Source organism: Microcebus murinus, chromosome 18 (genome assembly GCF_040939455.1).
Source record: "Microcebus murinus isolate Inina chromosome 18, M.murinus_Inina_mat1.0, whole genome shotgun sequence".
Lineage (NCBI taxonomy): Eukaryota > Metazoa > Chordata > Mammalia > Primates > Cheirogaleidae > Microcebus > Microcebus murinus.
Window position 1 is genome coordinate 37,592,405 of NC_134121.1, and position 23,684 is coordinate 37,616,088.

Sequence of the window (23,684 nt, forward strand, 5' to 3'; positions counted from 1 at the left end):
GACAAGCCTATATGAAAACTATGGGTATAAAAGGTAACCTCTACATGGAGGTGAACTATATGAGTCTAGTGTTTATTAAGTGTGTAGGCCAGGCACTGTGATAAATAGTTCATAGTATCTTCCCATTGCCTCTAGGAAAAAAATCAAAATTTTTTTTTTTGAGGCAGAGTCTCACTCTGTTGCCCTGGCTAGAGGTGCCGTGGCATCAGCCTAGCTCACAGCAACCTCAAATTCCTGGGCTCAAGCAATCCTCCTGCCTCAGCCTCCTGAGTAGCTGGGACTACAGGCATGTGCCACCATGCCTGGCTAATTTTTTCTATATATTTTTAGTTGGCCAATTAATTTCTTTCTATTTTTAGTAGAGACAGGGTCTCACTCTTGCTCAGGCTGGTTTTGAACTCCTGACCTTGAGCAATCCACCTGCCTCAGCACTCTCAGAATGCTAGGATTATAGGCATGAGCCACAGCGCCCAGCCAAAAAATCAGTTTCTTACCCTGGCCTACAAGGGCCCTCATGATCTGCCACCTCATCTTCCTGAAACTTCATCTCCCACACCCCTCACACTGGGCACTAGCCACACTGGCCTTTCAGTGCACCAAATTTATTCTAGCCTCAAAGCCTCTGTCTTGTTCTCCTTTGCCTAGAATTTTCCATCACTAGATTTTCAAGTGACTGCCCTTTTTTGTCCTCATGGTCTTATCTCACTGAGGCCTTTCATTACCACTGAATCTCAGCTGACTGCCCCTGCCTGAGTTCCTCTGTCATCGTATGGCCTTGCTTGGTTTACTCCTGCCAGTAGCCTACAACCTTTTTGAGAACCGTGAGTCTTGTCTGCTCTGTGTACCACGTTATCTTTGGCCTCAGCTACGGTGAAACACACAATGCTTGATAAATAGTTCTTTTTAAAACTAAGTCTAAAAAAGAGTTCTACGTTGGGGGCAGTGGCCGAAGCCTGTAATCCTATCACTTTGGGTGGTCTAGACAGGAGGATTGCTTGAGGCCGGGAGTTTGAGACCAGCCTGAACAAGAGCAATACCCTGTCTCTACAAAACAATAGAAAAATTAGCCAGGCACGCTCTACTACCAGCTACAAGGGAGGCTGAGGCAGGAAGATTACTGGAGCCCAGGAGTTTGAGGTTGCGGTGAGCTATGACTATAGCATTGGAACTATAGCTTTCAGATTCGTTATTGTTGGTCATGGAATACCAGAAAGAAGGTGGACTAGCCAGAAAAGAAATTGAGTACAAGGTATAAGATTTTAAAAATTTATATTAACTGAAGCAAAAGAATGAGGATAGGTGTCAAACCCTAAAGATTCTTTGGTTTATAGTTTGCATCTATCTAATTATAACTCACTACATGTTTAGTAATGGTTGGGTTTTTGTTTTTTGGGTTTTTTAAATGTTAGATACCATTCAGTTGTTTTTCGTTTTCTTTTAACTTTATTCTCACCAAACCTGAAGTTCTGGGATTTATTTTGGGAAGGGTTGCAGTAGAAGTATTAGTTTTTTCTTTGTTTTTTTGTAGCTTAATGAGGGAGCATCTTTTGGAGGAGATATATGAGCAGCATTCACTAAAGAGGATATAGTGTGTATCTCCTACAATTTTTGAAATAGTTAATGTCTAAAAATTGGGTGTAGAATTTTTAATTCTCCATTAATCCTTCCAGAACTCTTAGGCATGATTTTTTAAATCATTTCTATTTCTGGATACTCTAAACTGGTATAGAAATTTAGTTTTAGAGATGAAAGGCAAATTAAGAACTCATCTGTTACGTGTATTTCACCACAATTTTTTTTTTAAAGAAGTCTGATCTAATTTTTTTATAGAAGAGAAATGACACATCTACTTTTAAGGCAAATCTTGAGTTACATGACGGTCTTCTGATTAACATTCAGTGTTCTTTTCATCATTATTATTATTATTAATCTTATTAGATAACATGATAGCTAATAGATTTGTTCCTCATGGAAGTAGAGGGCTTCATTTTGACACAAATATTTAACTTTTCATTATAAAATAAAATGATCATTTCTCAGGGATAGATTGACATTTGTCAAATATCATTTACCAGAATTTGTGCTGAGATCTTTTAGGTGATGTATATGAGCACTGTGTCATGTGTTACTGGTTTCTTCTGCTTCAAAGACTGAACGTTCTTCACAACCCAAAAGGAAGAGCAGAGACTAGTTCGGGATGTTCGACGGTTATGATAGCTGCAGTGAGGACACAAGTAGCAGCTCCAGCTCTGAGGAGAGTGAGGAGGAAGTTGCTCCTTTACCCTCTAGTCTCCCAATTATCAAAAACAATGGACAAGTCTACACATATCCAGATGGTAAATCAGGAATGGGTGAGTATTTTAGCCTTCATATTGAGGGTGTGTTTTCATGTGATTTCTTCTGTCACTTTCCTCCTTAGAATTTTTGTTTGTTTGTTTGGGGGTTTTTTGTTTTTGTTTCTATTTTTATTTTGAGACAGAGTCTTGCTTTGTCCCCCCAGATAGAGTACAGAGGCGTCCTTGTAGCTCCCTGTAGCTTCCACCTCCTGGGCTCAAGCGATCATCCTGCCTCAGCCTCTCCTGAGTAGCTGGGACTACCTGTTCACACCACGGCACCCAGCTTAGTTTTCTATTTTTTTTTAATATGGACAGGGCCTCCTCTTTCTTGCTCAGGCTGGTCTCAAATTCCTAACCTCAAGCAGTCCTCCCGCCTTGGCCTTCCAGAGTGCTGGGATTACAGGCGTGAGCCCCCATGCCCAGCCTATAACAACTGCTTATAAGAAGTTTTCTATTTTAAAACTTACAGTGATAGAGTATTCTCAGACTCCGAAAGCAGTTTCATTTTTTAGTATCTCTAATTACTAGAATATTCTTTATATTGAACCAAAACTACCCTTGCTCCAACTTTTATCTTTTGGTTTTATTTTTGTTTTTTAAAGCCACACAGACTAATTATAATCCTTGTTCTAGTGATATCTCTTTTCTCCACGCTCGAACACACTAGTTCTAAGAACAGCGCTGTGGTCAGAAGTGGCTGGGTAGTGGGGGGAGGTGGCACTTAGTTCTAGTGTGTTTTTCAAGGCACACCCAAGGAACCGTAGTTGCTCACCCATTTCTCATGTTATCACAGTGTTTTAATTCATTGATATCGTGATCACTTTTTCTGATACTTCAGTTATGTGGTAGTAGGATGACAGCTTGTCCTGATTGATTGCCTGGGACTGTTCTGGTTTTGCCATCGAAAGTCCCACATCCTGGAAAACACCTCAAGCAAATGATCATTTACCTGATGTGAGCACAGAAGAAAGTTCAACCTTTATCTCCCTTTTTCAGAACACTGTATTTCCATTCATGCCACCAAAATTGCTTTAGCTTTTTTGAAAATACTGAACTTGCAAATAACTGAAATCCTTTGATCTTTATCACATAAACTAAACTAATTTAAACCAGTCTTTTGCTTTTGCAGTTAATTTTTTAATCCCAAGGTGCAGGACTTTGAGTCTCTCCATGTAACCTTTTTCTTAATTAACTTTTGGTCTTAGAAATTTCTGATTGCTAATTCTGTCTTCTGATGTTAAATGCTTTGTCATCTACTAGTTTTATATCATTTTCAGTTTTGATAATTTTGCCCTGTTGGTCCTATTCTAGTCTTTTTTTTTTTTTTTTTTTTTTTTTTTGAGACAGAGTCTCACTTTGTTGTCCAGGCTAGAGTGAGTGCCGTGGCGTCAGCCTAGCTCACAGCAACCTCAATCTCCTGGGCTTGAGTGATCCTTCTGCCTCAGCCTCCCGAGTAGCTGGGACTACAGGCATGCGCCACCATGCCCGGCTAATTTTTTTATATATATATCAGTTGGCCAATTAATTTCTTTCTATTTATAGTAGAGATGGGGTCTCGCTCTTGCTCAGGCTGGTTTTGAACTCCTGACCTTGAGCAATCCGCCCGCCTCGGCCTCCCAAGAGCTAGGATTACAGGCGTGAGCCACAGCGCCCGGCCTAGTCTTTTGATTAAAAAGTTGAACAGCACAGAGTCTGTTACAGATTCTTACAGACCATATCAAAAAACTTCTTCACGTTATTTATCAGAACCCACTAGGTGTGGTCCATTCTACCAGTTAAAATCTACCTGGGTGTCTTCTACTCCACCTGAAATTTCTCAATCCTAATTGACAGAGCTGCATGACAGAGTTTATCAAATGTGTTAACTCCTATTACTATGTATTCTTGCCATGGTTTAGTTATATCAGTCTGGTAATCTCATCATAAAAGGAAATTAGATTTATTGAAGCTTTATCTATACTCACATCTGTTTTAAATACTAGAGATACAGAGATGAACACAGAATAAGGTCCCTGTCCTGATGGAGCTTGCATCCTATTCATGGGAATTCTCGTTTGCTATGTGTCTTCTTGGGAAAGATTCACTGTCCCCTTGGGATCACAACTTTTTTATCTGAGTGGTCAGGGACTTTCTAGAATTTTACAACAGGAAACCATTCCTTTTTTTCTCCCATGAGACATCTTTTCTTCATCTCTAATCTTTTGACACTTTATCTTTTTTCCATGATTTCTCATAGATTTATAAGTACAGGTGTCCCTCGGTATCCATGGGGGATTGATTCCAAGACCTTCTGCAGATAGAAAAATTCACAGATGGTCAGGTCCTTTATATAAAACGGTGTAGTATTTGTATATAACCTATGCATATCCTACCATATACTTTAAATTATCTCTAGATTACTTATAATACCTAATACAATGTAAATGCTACGCAAATAGTTGTTATACTATATTGTTTAGGGAATAATGACAGGAACAAAAAGTCTGTACGTGTTCAATATGGACACAATATTTTTTCCCAAATCTTTTCAATCCACAGTTACTTGAATCCACAGATACAGAACCCACAGATACAGAGGGCCAACTGCACTGGTTACATGAGCAATCCCTCCAATTTACCTGTTTGGATAGAGACTTTGACCCACAAAGGCAATTATTTGCTGTGTGACTTCCTGTTTATCTTTTTTGAACTTAAGTTCTTGTGAACCTTGTTCTGATTCTACCTTTCTAATTATTGTCCATTATCCAATCATAGTTAAGAGTTCTACTGTTTTCTGCTATCACTGGTTAATAATACAGTGCCTACCTAAAGATTTGAACCTGTTTCTTTCTTTTTGTCCCTTAAGCATAACTTTTTTTTTTTTTTTTTTTTTTTGAGACAGAGTCTCATTTTGTTGCCCAGGCTAGAATGAGTTCCGTAGCATCAGCCTAGCTCACAGCAACCTCAAACTCCTGGGCTCAAGCAATCCTTCTGCCTCAGCCTCCCGAGTAGCTGGGACTACAGGCATGCACCACCATGCCCGGCTAATTTTTTCTATATATATTAGTTGGCCAATTAATTTCTTCCTATTTATAATAGAGACAGGGTCTCTCTCTTGCTCAGGCTGGTTTCGAGCTCCTTACCTCAATCTTAAGCATAGCTTAAAAGAATCCTTGTATCGCCCTTAGCATTTTTTCCAAGTGTTAGTTCTTTTTAGGTTTCAACTTTTGTGGGTGTTTTTGTTTGTTTTTTGAGACAGGGTCTCTGTCACCCTGGATAGATTGCTGTGGCATCATCATAGCTCACTGTAACCGCAAACTCCTGGGCTCAAGCTGTTCTCTTGCCTCAGCTCCCTAATAGCTGGAACTGCAGGCTCAAGCCACCATGCCTGGCTAATTTTTCTATTTTTTGTAGAGATGGAGTCTCACTCTTGCCCAGGCTGGTCTCAAGCTCCTGGCCTCAAGTATTCCTCACCTCGGTCTCCCAAACTGCTAGGATTATGGGTGTGAGCCACCACACCCGGCCTCTTTGCAGTATTTTAAAGTCTTACGCTATACTTTGTCTTAATCCTCCATTGTGTTGAACTTCATTTCATCTTTTGTTTATAATCCTTTCAAAAGCTGGAGTTCATAATGTATATGGAAATGCGTGGCACGTGATAAGCGCTAAGGAAATACTAGTTAAAGTGATATATTTGATATCTATGTGTCTTTTGACCCTCTTTAAAGCCTTTTCAGAGTTCAAGCTCTATTAACAGACCTTCTAGAGCCCCTCACCATGGAATTATACCAGTGCTCTAACTTTTGTGTAGGTGTCTCTATCATTTGTATGGGAGATAGAAGAAATTTTTAAATATAAACCTCTAGATAGTTGGAAAAACCTTTATTAAACTATTAGATACAGATTGGTTTTATTGGCCAGACGTGGTGGCTCACACCTGTAATCCTAGCACTCTGGGAGGCTGAGGTGGGAAGATTGTTTGAGCTCAGGAGCTTGAGACCAGCCTGAGCAAGAGCAAGACCGTCTCTACTAAAAATAGAAAGAAATTAATTGACCAACTAAAAATATACATAGAAAAAATTAGCCGGGTGTGGTGGCACATGCCTGTAGTCCCAGCTACTTTGGAGGCTAAGGCAGGAGGATTGCTTGAACCCAGGAGTTTGAGGTTGCTGTGAGCTAAGCTGACGCCACAGCACTCTAGCCCAGGCAACAGAGTGAGACTCTGTCTCAAAAAAAAAAAAAAGATTGGTTTTATTATATGATCATAACAGCAGTGTTTTTATTTTATTGATTAGCTACCTGTGAGATGTGTGGGATGGTTGGCGTGCGAGATGCTTTTTACTCTAAAACAAAGCGTTTCTGCAGCGTTTCATGTTCAAGAAGTTATTCGTCAAATTCCAAGAAGGCAAGCATTTTGGCCAGACTTCAGGTAACGGTACAGAAACCTTCTTATTCTTTATATGTGTTATTTCTATGGCTTTCACTGTTTTTATCTGTCATTTGATTGTGATTCACTGCACTCCACCTCTGCCCGATTGGCCAGTTTTTATTTTATACTCTCCATTTTTAGGAAATGTGTAAGCCCCAAAGTTCTGTATATAAAATTGAACGACTATTTTAGATGGACATGGCATACTATCCAGAATAAACTGAATTTTTTATGTAAGTGAATTAAAAATACCTATTCTTTTTGCAAATAAGTATAAATACAGTGAACACCTTTTTATATACAGAAACTGAAGCTGTTTTCCTTTCTCCCCTTGCTTCCTTTTGAGTTAACATCAGGATAAAATATTTAACATTTGGGGGGAAGTAATTTAATCTCTGGTTGTATGTTAACCATCATCCTTGCTTTGTACTTTTGAGTACAACCCATTTGATACTTTGTATTTGGTTACTCCAACTAATCTTTTTGAAAACATTTGTGGTATGGAAAGAAAGTCATCTTGCTTTAAATGTACATCATGCCCTATTTTAGTCTATGCCTACAAAATAACTGGATACTTGGTCATTTGACTAAGTTGTTACCATTATAGCATATAAACAACTTTTTAAAGGCATTACATAACTGATTTCTGCAACATCTTTTATTGGATGATCACATTCTTCTTATTCTCATTTAATTTATTATTGTGATCATTATATAGTACTGAAAGGGTTATTTAAATCCTCCAAATAAAGGAAATACATCACTTAGATGTATTTCTATATTTCAGATAGACAGTACCTAAAGATCCTGAGCAGTGGTCTGTACCCAAATGGATGGCAGTTTGTCACACTGTGAATTTGGCCCATGACCATTTTGTCATTGATCTTTTGCGTTAGCACTAAAGGTATAAACCTCAGTCACTTGCTCTTTGAACATTAAATTATCTTCTCTTACCATATAAATAGCAATGCTTGGCAGCCTGCATGAGTGAATAACCACTGGTTCTATCTACTATAAGAAGGAATCGAGTATCCACCACAGCCTATATTTTAACATCTTATGGGATATAATTTTTTATTAACATATTAATTTGCATATTGCTATTTTAGTCTATGCCAGCTCTGCTACTCATATTAGATATGTACATTGTAGCAGAACTCCAGAAAAAATTTCTCATGTTAAAATTTCTTGTATGTTTCTTCTGCTTTAATAATTTTCTAAACCCTCAATGTTTACTTAAGCAGAATGAGTAGTGTGCGATCAAGTTAAATTTCAATGGCGGGGGGGTAAAAAAGAATCCTATTTACTTAACTCTTCTTGTTTTAGGGTAAGCCTCCAACCAAGAAAGCAAAAGTTCTTCAGAAACAGCCTTTAGTTGCTAAACTTGCCGCGTATGCTCAGTATCAAGCTACCTTGCAAAATCAAGCAAAGACAAAAGCAGGTAACAGAGGTGAAATATTTGATATTGATTCATTTAGTTTTAATTAATTTTTTACTTGGTTTATTATTTATTTTTTATGTATTGATACTCTATGCTGTGGATGGTAGGCAGCATAGTGGAGATGCTAGGACATTTAATAGGCTTTGAAGGGATTGAGGAGAGGAAAGTAATAGAAATTGAGGAAAGGACTATTTCTAATGGAAGAGTCTTAATAGGAGAACAAAGGTAAGGAGGGAAGTAGGAAGTAAGGCAATTAAAAACCCTAGTGGAGGTATTACATGGTAGATATTGGGTAGATAACTTCCTGAGGTGTACATAGTAAGAGCTGAGTGGGAGTAAAACACAGAAGCAGCCACAGCAGTATTCGTTATTCTGGACACTTCTCTCAACTGTTCTTTGCTCTTCCTAACTGGAGAGCTTGTACTTTGATTCCCAAGGAGTGTGTGTTATATATAGAATATTTAAAGAAATTTCTGTTTGTTTGCCAATATGATATAAACTAAAGCTTATGATATTTAGAGAAGTTCTTTGATTCTTACAGAAAAAAAGAAAACTTTCTTTAAAGGAACTGAATTAATTTTATATCCTTCCACATTTTAACAATAATAGCCTTCTTATAAATAGAAGATTTGAGAGTTGTAATGTATCTAAATTTGTTTTGTTTCAGCAGTCTCCATGGAAGGTTTCAGCTGGGGTAACTACATAAATAGCAATAGCTTTATAGCAGCTCCAGTCACCTGTTTTAAACATGTAAGTATGGAATTTCTCACCTTCTTATTTTGAAATGCTTAGTCATTGTTTAAATCTCAAAGTACAATAACACCTAACCATCTTATCTTTTAAAAATGTTTGTTTTATACATTGTCATTGAAATGCTTCTCTTATTATCTTACTAATTGCTAAAAATAACTTCTGTAAGTTTTGTAAGTGAAAGCTCCCTATAAAGAAATTACAATTTGAAATTATTTTTAAACAAGGGAAAAAAGTGCTAGTCTCATCCAATTTTCATGTTAAGTTAAATCATATAAAATTGCTAGCTTTGAATATCAAAAATAGTTACATATTGACAGTGTTATTTGGTTCAACCTAATAGAAACCATCCATCATGTATGTTACCTAAATCTGTGGTTTGACCTGAAAAAATGAAGGATCTTTCTTCCAGTGTTGTTTTTTTGTCTGCAAATGTAAAAATCACAAAAACAAATAAGGAACTATTAATATGGTAGTATTGTGAGCCGAAATGCGTGATATAAATCATGAGAAACCCTTTAAAAAGGTGTTCTTCACTGGATACTAGTGCAGCAGTGAATAGATGAGTAGATAGTATGACAGGGAGACACTAGTTTTGCCAGAAAGTGTCATAACAAAGAATGTAAACTGAAGCTTAAAGAGCAAATAGGAAAATAAAAACCCAAAAGGAATAAATAGAAACTACTAGGTATAGCCTAGATGGGATGCTCTTCAAGGATAAGGAAACCATGTAAGCAGAACGGAGGCAATGAACTTTGAGAACCTCCTAGGAGAAGCTCCACTCAGCCGCATACAGGGCAGTGTCTGGGCCATTTTGCAAACCTGATGATCCCCAAAAACCACTCCCTCTCTGAAATCAGAAAATCATAAAAAGTGAGAAATCCACTGTGCCCCTTCTAATTCCTTTACCCTCCTCCCTCATGTAGCCTTTGAGCTCATTAAAATGCTTCTGCAAGAAATTGTCAGCCCCCCTTTCCAGCACTTACCCCCATCCCTCTTTTCCTTCCAGGCTTCTTTTCTTGCTAGAGTCCCATCTCCTCTGCCATAGTCTTTTAACTCTCAGCCCTCTTCCTCATCTCAGCAGGCCTGGTCCACCTCCCTAGTGCCAAAGAGGGGTCCAGAAGGCGCAGGCAGCTCCATCATCTCTCTGGCTTGCTTGCCCACTTTCTGAACTCCTCCCACTGCCTTCCATCCCCTGCAATGACAAATGCTCTGTCCCTAACCTAAGCTGATGACCCCCCAGTAGGTGAGTTTGAATATAAGATGAGCTGTAAACACCAAAGTATTGGTGGGTTTGAACACCTTGAAAAGGGGTTTATTAATTCAAGGTGAGATTTTGTTATTGCAGAGAACACATAGTCATTAAGAACACTTTATTTCCTCCTCATTTTTGACAAGCCAAGGTACTACTTGGTATAAAATAAAAGATGGTGATAGATATTAATATGCAGACATGAATTATTCACCCAGGTTCGGCTTGTAATTGATTCACTTAAAATCATTTAAGAGAAATAACCCCCCTCCAAAGTTAAACATCAGTATTAGAGCTGATCCATTCAAACATAAATGACGTCAGAACCCTTTCCTTGAGGTCAGGTAACCCCATCATTGTGCTGCCTGAAGTTTCATTTTACTCACCCGCCTTCGGAATATTCCTGGTAATCATGCCGTATAGGTATCTTGTCTGTTCTGCACAATGTACCAACTTGTTTAATTATTACTTAAATATCATAATGGAGTGGTTTCAATGAAGAATATAGTGTTTACCACTCTTCAGAATAACTTTTCGGTGTTTCAGGTCTGTCAGATGTAAGCCCTGGACATGACGATGCAGTATTGAGTGGTGGCCGTGGGTGCTTTCTCCCACGTGGCTACAGGGGCCTTTCTGCTGTCTCTCACAGTAGGGATGACAGAGTGGCATCTACAGAGGCATTCTCTCCAACTATCAGAACAACTTCCAGTATTTGTGTTAAATATTCAAAGTTTCTCCCTATGGCCCTTTGGTGTGGCAAACTCAAGGCATAGGACTGAGAAGTCCAAGTTATGGGACCTTAAAGGGATATCTTAAGGTGCTGTCAAGTTGCTTTAATGGAACTACCTCATCCTCAAGGACTGATCTTGTGGTATTAGTAGAATACTGCAGACATAGAAATCTGAAGCACTAGCTTCCCCTTTAAGGATCCTTTAATTTGGGTAAAACATTTTATTGGGGGAAACCATTAATTTATACAGTGTTATTTCCCAGAAATGCTGTACAGACCATTGGTCTCAGAGTTGTGTGTATCATGTCTTCTGTGAATCCTGAACACATGTTCATTATGTAAATGCCTAACCAACGGGCCAAGCAGGAAGTCCTCACCAGTGAAATATTTTATTACATAAAATAGAGAGTGATATCCCTACAAAGTCTTGGTTTTGAGCTTTTCCCACAAAACTGTAAAAATTAGAACTCGAATTACAAAGACCTTCAGAACCCCTGTGGTCTTGCTGTCAATTAAAATATTTTCTGTGTGTAGACTCAACAGTCTGAATTTGGTCTCGTCTAATAGTTTTGTCAGTCAGCTGCCCAACCATCCTTCTGATCCAACCATCAGAAGGATCTCCTTCTGATCCTCTTTCTTTCCCCCTGGCCAATAAGTGTATGCCCTTTACTGTTTTGTCTGAATTGACAGTAGTGTGATGTTCCTTTGAGATGACATGAGGGTGTGAGCCTTGCTCCCTCCCTCCTGCCCATCGCTCTGATTACAGGGAGTCTCCTGCTCCCCACCCCTGTCTGCTCCGGAGTCTGTCTCCTTTTCACGTCACTTTTTCCTTCCTTCTCTTTCTTTCTGTGCATCACTTAAATTGCTAATTAAATGTATCTTCTATATGAAGTCAGAAGAGCAAAGTTCAATAAGTGTTTTAATCGACTCTACTAGTTTGCTAAAATTTTTCTCAATCTTTTAAAAAAAAAAAGTATCTAAAATAATTTAGGACCTAATACAGAAAAAAGGAATTTAGGAAAAGGAGGGTTCTATTTAAAGTATATTTTCAAAAACTGAAAAAAATAGGAGAAAAAATTTTTTGGCAAGTACATTGTTACGGTGTCTGAAGTAATTCAGAACTGTGTTTAAAATGTATCTGATGACAAATTCTTTCCTTTTGATTCCATTCCTTTTGTTTTGATTACCTACGATTAATTCTCTCCAATATTTTTTTTAACCTGGCTACAAGTTTAACATTTAAAGATTCTTATCTGCTATTTCTCATGTATAAGAGAATTCAGAAAATTAATGAAATTTTATTTACACTTAAGCATTTTGTTGATTTGGGTCTTTATTTTTAAATAATCAACATATGGCCAAAACTAAGCTTGGTTACTTGCTGTGGAAATCGAAATGAATTTTTACTCATTCATGGTCAGTAAAGGATTTTGGTAATAGTCAAGCCTATTCATCTGAAATGAAAGTTAAAGCTCTGTTCATTAAATTGCTAGTTTTCTTTCTTAAAAGTATAGATGCCCTTAGTCAGTGGCAGACTATCTCCAACCTGAGTAGAATCTTATCTCAACATAAAATAGGTGATTTATTTTGCTAGAATGCTGATAGTAGCATCACGTTTGTGAGATATATTCCATACACAGCAACAGCAGCTTGAAAGATAACTAAAAAGCAAGTCTTTAACTCTCCTCTATTGGGATAGTGCTTTCCGGGTGCTAAGAAGCTCAGAATTAAATGAAGTTCTCAGTTACAATAACTCTTTCATCTCACATTCCTGGGACATCTGTCTGTTGTCTCCTTCTGAATAGCCTTGATCTCTCTTCATATCTGTTTTTATATCATAAACCATGTCAAGCCATTTTATAAGTTGTCAGGGTATTAAAGAGAGTAGCATTTCAAAGTCCCAAAAGCATAATGTATTATTTCATGTCCAAATCTTTTGGGGGTTTTGGCGTTTGTTTTGTTTTGAAACAGGGTCTCATTGGCATCATCATAGCTCACTATAACCTTAAACTCCTGGGCTCAAGTGATCCTCCTGCCTCAGCCTCCCAAGTACCTGGGACTATAGGTAGGCACACATCGATGACCAAGCATGGCTAGATTTTTTTTTTTTTTTAGAACCAGAGTCTTCTCTTTTTTTCTTTTTTTTTCCTTTTATGATAAACAAGGTCTTGCTATGTTGCTATATAGGAGTAAGGATCCCAGATAAACATTTTCTATTTTCCATCACTTAGATATTATTGTGATTAGTTCTAAAGTCATAGGATTTCAGAAGTAGAGTTTTCTTTCCATGGTCTGTCTTCAGACTTGTGAAGTTGTCCTCAGAGTAGATTATAGACTATAACCTTTTTGATAATTACTGCAACTTTTTTTTTTCTTTTTTTGAGACAGAGTCTCGCTTTGTTGCCCAGGCTTATATTAGTTGGCCAGTTAATTTCTTTCTATTTATAGTAGAGACAGGGTCTCGCTCTTGCTCAGGCTGGTTTTGAACTCCTGACCTCGAGCAATCCGCCCACCTCGGCCTCCCAGAATCCTAGGATTACAGGCGTGAGCCACTGCACCCGGCCTACTGTAACTTTTTAATCAGCAATGGAAATCAAGCTATAGTTGGCATTTAGTATATCTACTTCCTCAAAATCTGTATATTATGATTGCCATATATCTGATATATTTCAATATATCTGGGTGGTCATTTTCAGACCTTTTATTTAACTATCAGAATTCCCGTTTTCCCTAATAAAATCTTCTCAGACCTTAGAACATAGTTGGGATTAGAAGAAGCTGTGCTGATTGGTCTGGCAGGAACAGGGTGGTACTGCCAGAGCCTTGACCTCTGATACTTGGCCACCCCTTCCTTGGCATTCCCTGAGGTTGGAAACTGAATTAGGTAATAGCACTTTTATTTAATCCTAAATCATATGGTCACAAAACTGGAGGCACCCTTAAAATTCTCTAATTCTTCTAGTCCATCTCTCTCTTTAAAGAGACAGGATTTCCCTTTGTTGCCCAGACTGTAGTACCATGGCCTGATCATGGCTCACTGCAGCCTTAAATTCCTGGGCTCAGGTGATCATCATTCTTCTTCAGCCTTCCAAGTAGCTGGGACTGCAGGCACTCACCGCTGCACCCAGCTACTGTTTTATTTTTTGTAGAGATGGGGGTCTCACTTTTTTGCCCAGGCTGGTCTCCCATTCCCAGCCTCAAGCAATCCTCCCACATTGGCCCCCCCAAAGTGCTGGGATAACAGGTATAAGCGACGGTACCTGACCCAGTTAATCTCTTATAAATGGAGAAACTGTTGCTACTTTTTTGAGTAATTGGATATAATTTTTAACTTTAGGCTTTAACCTACTTTTCATAATGCAAAGTCTTTTTTTTAAATGTATTTTTAAATTAAGACCATAAAAGGCAGTATTCATATCCTAACTGGAAAAATCTCCAAAATATTAATACGATACCACATGCCAGTTAGGTGTACTGTATACATTTATAAAATTCAGACTGTTTTCTTATATTAGTTGTTTATTTTTGACCCAAGGGAGCCTCCAGTTTTATGTGTATTTAGAACATTTAACTTAGAGCACTCAATTTTTAAAAGAAAAAAATTTAAGACTATAGTCTTCTAAATTGAAGCACACCTTTTTCCCATTATTTGCCTTATGAAATCAAGTAAAATATTTATTTCCAAAGATCACAGCATGGGACCGGGCGCTGTCTCTCAGGGCTATAATCCTAGCACTCTGGGAGGCCGAGGTGGGTGGATTGCTCAAGGTCAGGAGTTCGAAACCAGCTTGAGCAAGAGCAAGACCCCGTCTCTACTATAAATAGAAAGAAATTAATTGGCCAACTAATATATATAGAAGAAATTAGCCGGGCATGGTGGCACATGCATGTAGTCCCAGCTACTCGGGAGGCTGAAGCAATAGGATTGCTTAAGTCCAGGAAATTGAGGTTGCTGTGAGCTAGGCTGACGCCACGGCACTCACTCTAGCCTGGGCAACAAAGTGAGACTCTGTCTCAAAAAAAAAAGATCATAGCATGGGCCAAAAGATGCTAATATCAAATGTACATGAAACCAGGTAAAAGCTAAATTTATATCGCTTTAGTTATGTATTTACAGACTTCAGATTTCTTTTGTTTGGTACCTGAATAATACTTTTGAGTCTTAACAAGGACATTGATACTATCCTAGAAATACTATAATCATCCCTTTTTCTTCCTTGAAAATAGGTGCAGTTTTGTACCCCTCCCCCAGAAAAAGGTTTTTGTACACATATGTACTAGAACTTTAAAGCTGAATTTATCATACTTTTTCATTCTGCCACCACAGACATACCTATTACTTGCATGATATATTCTAATACTCTTTTTTTGTGCCGGGCCTATATGTATGCCAGCTTTTTTGAAGGGATAATGTTATCCATATTTCTTTGCAATATGTATCACACATATATTTTTAGGTTTTAAGGACAGAAAAAGCCCTTTTGTTTGTGTATGTACAGTGGCGATAGTTTATAGTAAAACTCATCTGTTTCTCATATATGTGCTTATCAGTAAAATAATCTTTTTTCAGTAAAGTTTTCTTCTTGTTTTTTTTTCCCCTAGCCTTGACCCCACACACAGGACTCTATTAAAAGTTGGAAATAAATAATATGACTTTGTCTCCATTTTGACTGTAGTTAAAATCTTTAGTAGATCCTAGATTGCAAAGGTTCTTTCTAATGGAAATAAAACTTAAATTAGTTTGTGGCACTTATTAGTGCTATTATGAGGGTTGCCATGTAATAAATTCTCTGCAGGAGAGTAGTGGACTCTTCTGTAATAAAAATCATCTTTCTCTTATGTTTTAAAGAAAGCTAATAAAATTTTAATCAACAAAAAGAAAGCCTAAATAAATTGTGATTATTTTCTTAATTTTTTCTGTTTCCTAAAGTGCTTTTTGTTTTTCTATTGGGATCTCCCAATTCTTAACCCAATATTGGTTTAATACGGTTTTTTAAAAAAATTAATGGACTGTTTTATGCCTTCCAAATTACTAACCACTGCTTCTGTGTTTTTACATATGCATAGCATTCTCTCATTCTTAATCTTACTTCCTTTCCAAGCACCCCATTCTCCTTTTGTATTCTTCTTGTATTCCCCATCTCCCCACTACCACCATCCCAAAAAGTAGATTCTAGTATCAAATCTAAAGGTGAGTAGACTTTGTGGAGAAGGTGGGAACAATTTTTCTTTTCTCTATTTCTACTTCCTACCAATTCCAGTGAGTAGTGTTTAAAAATTATAATCTCTTTCTACTTAACTTTATGTAATGTTTTCTCCCCCTTTTGGCCAAATAATATTTCCTCTTTCTCTGCTAGATGTACTTTAGCAATCTTTTGCCTATTTGTTTGAGGGTATTTCAATGGTGGCTTTTTTGTACATCTCATTAGAATAGATTCTTTCTTGGTTACCTGTGTGTGCCCAGGTCTTGCCTCTGCCCACTTATACTCTTTTTTGTTAAGAAAAAAGATTGAGTGTTATCAAAAGTTACAGGTTGGCAACTCTGCAGAGGGAAATCTGTATTTCTGCCATAAAGCATCATGTGCGCGGTGTATCAGCCCTCTAAGAATCTGAATACTAGCCATCTGAGCTGTTGGACTATCTGGGAATGATCTTGAAGTACAGAAAGTAAGACTTCCCACTCAATTATTTCCTTACAGTCAGGTGGAGGTTATCATACATTTGTATTGGGGACCCCTCAGCATTTGGATTTGGCCATGTCCTGCAGGACCTGATGACAGCTTACCTTGCAGGGAAGGACAGTCGCTCCCAGATAGCCCCCACGAGTGGCCCTGGAGCAGGAAGTGGTGGAGCAGATCTTCCTTGTTTGGGAGGAGCCTGAGGTGGACCTCGCGTCCTGAGTCTGGAAGGTAAATTTGTTGTTACCTGTAAATCATGGTTCTGCTAGTTCATGCTATGCCAATCCAGACTTTCAGAGGTATCCCTCCTGCCAGCAAGAGAAGACAGATGACTTGGATGAAGATGGCTGTCAAGCCCTGGGTCATTAGTCTTCCACACTTAAGAATATTAATTTTAAACAAAAGGGCAGATATATCTATGAAATTACCTTATTATTTCAACACATTGAGCACATACTATGCTATGATTATGGTGCTCTTTCTTGTTGATGTTTTTGTTTCTTCATTTTTTTTCTTAGAGTGAACCATATGGATTGGTTTAAGAGGGCCTAGCAGAACCACAACCTTACAGGCAAGAACAAATGTCACTTTCTGCTACTTTCTCCTATACCAATCCAGACTGTAGGGACCAAAACATAATGTCCCCCACCAAAGTAAACATTACCTTTATTTTTTAATATTCACATTTTGTTTTCTTTAATAAAATATGAGTAAAAGTTACTTTCTCCAAACAAATGTTAAGGTTTAAAAAAAAAATGTCAGTATGACAGGTTGTCACAGCTACCTCAAAAGGGAGTCCTGTACACCAAACTCATTTAGCAGTGTGCCAACCTAACCCCCAGCTTGTCAGCATAACCAAGCCTCTTTCTTCTCAATTACAAATAAACCCAATTCACAGATTTGGCAACCAAACTAAGAGGGATGGATACCATACCATACCTTAATTTAATGCATGCATTTGACTGCATCTGTCTGCTCTAATTGGTTCATCCTCACAGAAATGAATACATGATCTTTGTGTTAATATATGTTAGCTTAATCTCTGTTACATCTTCCTTCCAGCCTCTCCTTTTCTGATCATATCTGCTGGCAATAGGGATGGCCCCACAGTCTAGAATGATATAGGGGGAGATAGCAGAACCTAAAGAGTCCAGCCTTTCAATTTAAACAAAAAGAAGGAAGTGGTCATAATGAATTTTTTTTTTCCACAACTCAGGGATATTATCATGTGTACCCTTACAAAATCACAAATAGTTGATGTTGGCCACATCTCCAAGTTATTGAGGTGTACTCATTGCTTACTACTTAAAGCAATAGCCATTAATTGATTCTGTCTTTGGTTTCTAGACTTATCCTAGTTCAGTATTTGACATTCTCTTTCTCTCCTTCAGAAATTCCACAAACTATTGAGAAGGATAGGCTTTAAATATTGTCTTAGGCTAATCCACCAAAAAAAAAAAAGTATTAGGAGCCTTGCATGGAAGACATTTGCCTGATGTTCAAATTGGCTAGTTCATGTAACTCATAGATGTCTTTGCTCATCCTTGAGCTTTGAAGCTATTTTGTGTTTTCCTGATTAGTTCACATTATCAGGTCTTTATAATCTCACATAATCCTCTTCTTTATGATCAAGGTTCTAAATTATATCTAATGAGGAGCTTATCATCCAGGGTAACAGATTATTTAGTATTACCAGCATTTATATTTCTGAATTAACTTACTTGATTTAATTCAACATTGCATAAATTTCAAATAATTGTGAATTGCCTTGAATTTTGAGGATTAAAATGTAATGGAAATTGTAATTTGGGAACATCTGATAGATTTCGGAAAGTCACTTCATGATACTCACTTAATTGGTTTTCTGAGTCCCCATCTTAACCATTGAGTGTGGAGGCTGGTGATTTCCAGTTCTGACATTGGAAGTTTTCTCTTTAGAGTAATCTCTGCATGAGAAATTTGAAATATTAAGTTATTTTATAATTTACCGTGATACTCATCTCCAAAAACTCTTCAACTTCACCTTCTTAACTTTATCCAATGCTTTTCCTTTGTATCCATCTAATAGACTATATTTATATTCTATGAATTTAACTTAAATTGAAAATACAGATAAGTTTTGTTTCTTTCGTTCATATTGTTGGAAACCACAGTGCTGATTAGAATTTTCTTTCTGTTCTTTAACTAGATCTTTTAAAATTAAAATACATTCAATACATATTAAAAATATTTTCTTAAAACAGTTTTATTCTGTGAAATTTGCTATCAAGTCTGTAATTCAGCTTTTAGAAAAATTGCTGCTTAAATCTTGTATTAGGACAATATTGAATTTTGAAGTCAATATGGATCTATTATAAATATGTGAATTCTCTCTTCTTGAGTTTGACCCTGACACTGGCTTTTTCCAGTAAAATTCTGTGAAAGGGGCAATAAGTTACATTTTTAGAGAAAAATGAATGGATTACATTTTTAGCTTAATAGTCCCATTATTGATGATAATGCTTAATTTTGAATATGTTTTAGGCTTTATGTTAAGACAATAATTTAATAATTTTTATGTGACAGGCACCTATGGGGACCTGCTGGGGTGATATCTCAGAGAATGTGAGAGTAGAAGTTCCCAATACAGACTGCAGCCTACCTACCAAAGTCTTCTGGATTGCTGGAATTGTAAAATTAGCAGGTGAAAAGCATGAATAAGAATTTACTAGAAAATGCCAATGATACTTGTAATCTTTTGTAAAAAAGTATGTTTATAAATTTTGCAAGTATTACCAAATAAATGATATGATAAAGGACAGGGGTTGGCAAATTTTTTTTCTATGAAAAGCCAGACAATAAATATTTTCAACTTCTGCAAGGCAATATGATCTCCATCACAACTACTAATCTCTACCACTGTAACATGAAAGCAGCCACAGCGATACATAAATGGATGGGTGTGACTGTGTTTCAGTAGAACTTTATTTATGGGAAATTTGAATTTCATATAATTGTTATGTATCATAAAATAGTCTTCCTTTGATTTTTCTTTTCTTTTTTTTTTTTGAGACAGAGTCTCACCGTGTTGCTGGGCTAGAGTGCCATGGCGTCAGCCTAGCTCACAGCAACCTCAAACTCCTGGGCTCAGGCAATCCTCTTGCCTTAGCCTCCAGAGTAGCTGGGACTACAAGCATGTGCCACCATGCCTGGCTAATTTTTTTTTGTATGTATTTTTAGTTGGCCAATTAATTTCTTTCGGTTTTTAGTAGAGATGGGGTCTCGCTCTTGCTCAGGCTGACCTTGAACTCCTGACCTTGAGCGATCCACCTGCCTCGGCCTCCTAGAGTGCTAGGATTACAGGCGTGAGCCATTGATTTTTCTTTTCAACCCTCTGAAAACGTAAAACCATTTTTAGATTGCAGATTGCCCCCCAAAAAAGAAAAGAAATCAGGCAGTAGACCACATCAAGGGGCCATAATATAGTTTGCCAACCCCTGATATAAGGAAATACTGTGAAAAGTAACAAAAGTTGAAGTACTAAAGAAAAGTGATTAAGATCCATAATACCAAAAGTGAATAGGTGTTGATAATTTCATATACCTTGGGCTCTTCCTTTCTCTTCATTCCCATTGCCTCTATCCTACCCCAGCCCTTTTCGCCCTTTTCGTGAAATAAATGTGTTAGGTATCAACTATATTAGATAGTGTGGACATGTATGTACAGAAGTGTAAGACTTGTTTTTTTCGGCAGGCTCACATCAGCCAGATGTTGAATACTACCAGGCATTATATGGCAAGGGACTCAGTGAGTGGCGTAGGGTACTGTGGTACTTTAGAGGAGGGGCAGAAAGCCACTCAGATAAGAAAAGTTATCCTTAGATTACTGTGTAAGAGGTATCTAACTCAGCCTAATCTCCAGCATTCTCCCCAAAGCACTTTGCATACTGCTGTACTGTGTACTGCTGATAGACTTACTTACCTAAAATCATCTTTATTGGCTACTTTGTACTTAAAGGATCAAGATGGTCAGCATTTACAGCTATTGATGAGTTTTACCGTATACCACTTGCCAAAATTTTTACTGCTCCCCAACATAAATGATCCGTTCCAATGAGGCTAGTCTCCCTCTCTTTCATACAGCATGTTTTTTGTCACCATTGTGCCTTTGACCACTCTTGTAAGAGTGTTCCATTCCTGTACTTAACCTATGTAATGCAGTCCAATCCCCTATCTTTTCCTTGAAACATTTCCCTAGCTATAGAAGCATTCTCCAAATTCTCTACACTATAATTTAAAACAACATGTTGTTTCTGTCCTAGGTGTTTATGTCAGTTACATTTAAATAGCTGTAAAATCAATGCATTTAATATCCAAGAGTTATTTCTACCTTCCATCTCTGATTTTACATTTTTGTTTTATCTAATTATATCATTTATCTTCTTCTAAGCCACTTTAATGCCTTTGTACAAGTGAGCCTAATGTTAATCATAATCTAGAGTTCAGCAATAATTAGCAGACGCAGAAATTGTTCTGTGAAATATTGAATTTTAAAACTAAAGGTTTAATGCTATAGATTTTCATCATAGATATTAACACATAAAAATGTTGGCTGAACTTGGCTCCTAGTGCAAAATATAAGTTTATTGGCTCTATTTTATTCTATTACAGGCCTTAAATTAAACCTTAATTTATTATCAATGTAAGGCTTATTAAATTATAAACAGTATATATTATATATTTTTTATTCTTTCCAGGAAACAAGACATCCAGTTTGCCTAAGACATACAGTTTTAAGTGATTTCACATACTTTGTGTTTATTGAACTTTTTACATAGCATGTTCAAATCTTATTTCCAAATAAATAGGACAGAAAAATGTAGCTGCTTGAATAAACTATATTCAAATTATCCAAGAATAATAAACCACCTAAGCAGCTGGATAAAGCAATTTTTTAAAAATATACTTGAACTGGATTTTGCGTGACTTTATAGGGTTTTATTAGCTTATCACAACCTTCTCTTTTGTATTCAAAACAATGCATTTTAGTAGAACTGTCTTGCCCTTGTTCTCACTGAGACTTTTTTCCAGAAAAAAAAAATTTTCTAGAGAAATTATGGGTAAAATTGAAATATATTCAAAGGAGGAAACCATGCTCTAAAAACAGATAAACTAATGACATTAAACAAATAGTTCTCAAAGTTTGGTCCATAGACAAGCAGCAGCAGTATCACTCAGGGACTTGTTAAAAATGTAAATTCTCAGATCCACCCATGATCTACTAAATCAGAATCTCTGAAGTGGAGGTGCCCAGCCATCAGTCTTAACAAACCCTGCAGGTGAACCTGTTGCAGATACACACTAAAGTTTAACAACAGTCATCAGATGCTGTGTTGTTTGATTTACTTTTGTTGTCTTAATATGTAGTGCATGATTTGTTGGTTTCAGGTTACAATGCCCTTTTAAGATATGAAGGATTTGAAAATGACTCTGGGCTGGACTTCTGGTGCAATATATGTGGTTCTGACATCCATCCAGTTGGTTGGTGTGCAGCCAGTGGAAAACCTCTTGTTCCTCCTAGAAGTAAGTAGCTTATTTACCCATACTGTAATTTTATATATGTTTTTATTTTGTATTTGATGTCAAGTAACTTTTTTGCCAGAGAGATACATACTTGTTTTCTCTATTTTGGTCACTTTTCAGAATCTAAATTAATAATCTGACTTACAAAGAAATTTGTTACTATTTTTAAAAAATAATTTATGAAATAATTCTTTTTATTAAAATGTAACTGGTTATGTCTTTTGTTTTAGCTATTCAACATAAATATACAAACTGGAAAGCTTTTCTAGTGAAACGACTTACTGGTGCCAAAACACTTCCTCCTGATTTCTCACAAAAGGTAAAAATAGGATCTTAGGAAGACTGAAGAGCTCTAACAAAAGGAGTAACTTAGAAGATTTTTAAGGAATTGTTTTAATTTCATGAACTAAATGATCTATGTTATAAATTTCAAGGGCATTCAGTATTCTTAAGAGTACAATATTAAAATTACTTGTAGATCTTTGTCATGATTTTCAAATAAGTTCTATCTGCTTTTGCTTTAAGGTTTCAGAGAGTATGCAGTATCCTTTCAAACCTTGCATGAGAGTAGAAGTGGTTGACAAGAGGCATTTGTGTCGGACACGAGTGGCAGTTGTGGAAAGTGTAATTGGAGGAAGATTAAGACTAGTGTATGAAGAGAGTGAAGATAGAACAGATGACTTCTGGTGCCATATGCACAGTCCATTAATCCATCACATTGGTTGGTCTCGAAGCATAGGCCATCGATTCAAAAGATCTGGTAAGCAAGCTATGGCAAGAACTCCTCCTTCAAGTATCATTGAGGCTATGAATTTTACTACTTGGTTAATTTTCTCTACAGAATTGCATAGATGAAAAATAGCATTATAGTTGTTTGGGCTGCTTATTCTACTTTAATTAATAAAAGCTCACACCGTATTAGTGTCCTAATTAATTCCTTTATATTCCTTCTACTTTTTCTCAATTAAAAAATAATGCACTTTTGGTCACAACTACAAATTGTTTTGTTACTCTTTTTTATTCAGCCCATTTGAAAGATCTAAAGATAGCCTTTCCCTTTCCATTCAATTTAACCAAAATAGCGAGATTAAATGTGGTTAGAATTGATACTAAACACATTAAAACATGCTTCTAAAGTTGTGAATCCCTAATTAGGGAATTACGAGCATTCTGATTAGCTGAATGTATTTAATAGCGTATGCACATGTACTCCGAAAAGAGAAAAGACTAGTAAAGAATATTATTCACCATAAATGTAGAAGGCATGTCTTTTTGCCATGTATTATAGTATTACATACCTTGTGAGTTTGAAGCCTTCAAAGAAACGTGGTTTTTGGTCTTCTCACAAATGCTGACAGATTAGTATGTAACTTTTCCTTGTAGATATTACAAAGAAACAGGATGGACATTTTGATACACCACCACATTTATTTGCTAAGGTAAGAAGTTTTTATAAGAACCCTCATTTGTAAATTAGATTTGAAAGAGGGTTGTGGGTTTTTTCCTAAAATTATGGACATCACAATTA

General features: G+C 36.9%; 1 protein-coding gene across 6 annotated transcripts in view; it reads left to right on the forward strand.

Moving 5' to 3' along the window:
- MBTD1 (mbt domain containing 1) overlaps positions 1-23,684 on the forward strand; it is a 66,713-nt gene that overhangs the window by 21,594 nt on the left and 21,435 nt on the right. For 4 of the 6 annotated variants that reach the window (XM_075994453.1, XM_020280973.2, XM_075994451.1 and 1 more), the window contains 9 exons: positions 2,150-2,351; positions 6,611-6,750; positions 8,071-8,185; positions 8,853-8,935; positions 19,161-19,278; positions 22,022-22,156; positions 22,387-22,475; positions 22,682-22,916; positions 23,540-23,595. In XM_075994453.1, coding sequence (XP_075850568.1) covers positions 2,198-2,351; positions 6,611-6,750; positions 8,071-8,185; positions 8,853-8,935; positions 19,161-19,278; positions 22,022-22,156; positions 22,387-22,475; positions 22,682-22,916; positions 23,540-23,595 — 1,125 coding nt within the window. In that variant the 5' untranslated portion in view covers positions 2,150-2,197. The remainder of the gene's footprint in view (positions 1-2,149; positions 2,352-6,610; positions 6,751-8,070; positions 8,186-8,852; positions 8,936-19,160; positions 19,279-22,021; positions 22,157-22,386; positions 22,476-22,681; positions 22,917-23,539; positions 23,596-23,684) is intronic. The other 2 variants (XM_075994454.1, XM_020280974.2) reach the window with 2 other exon arrangements.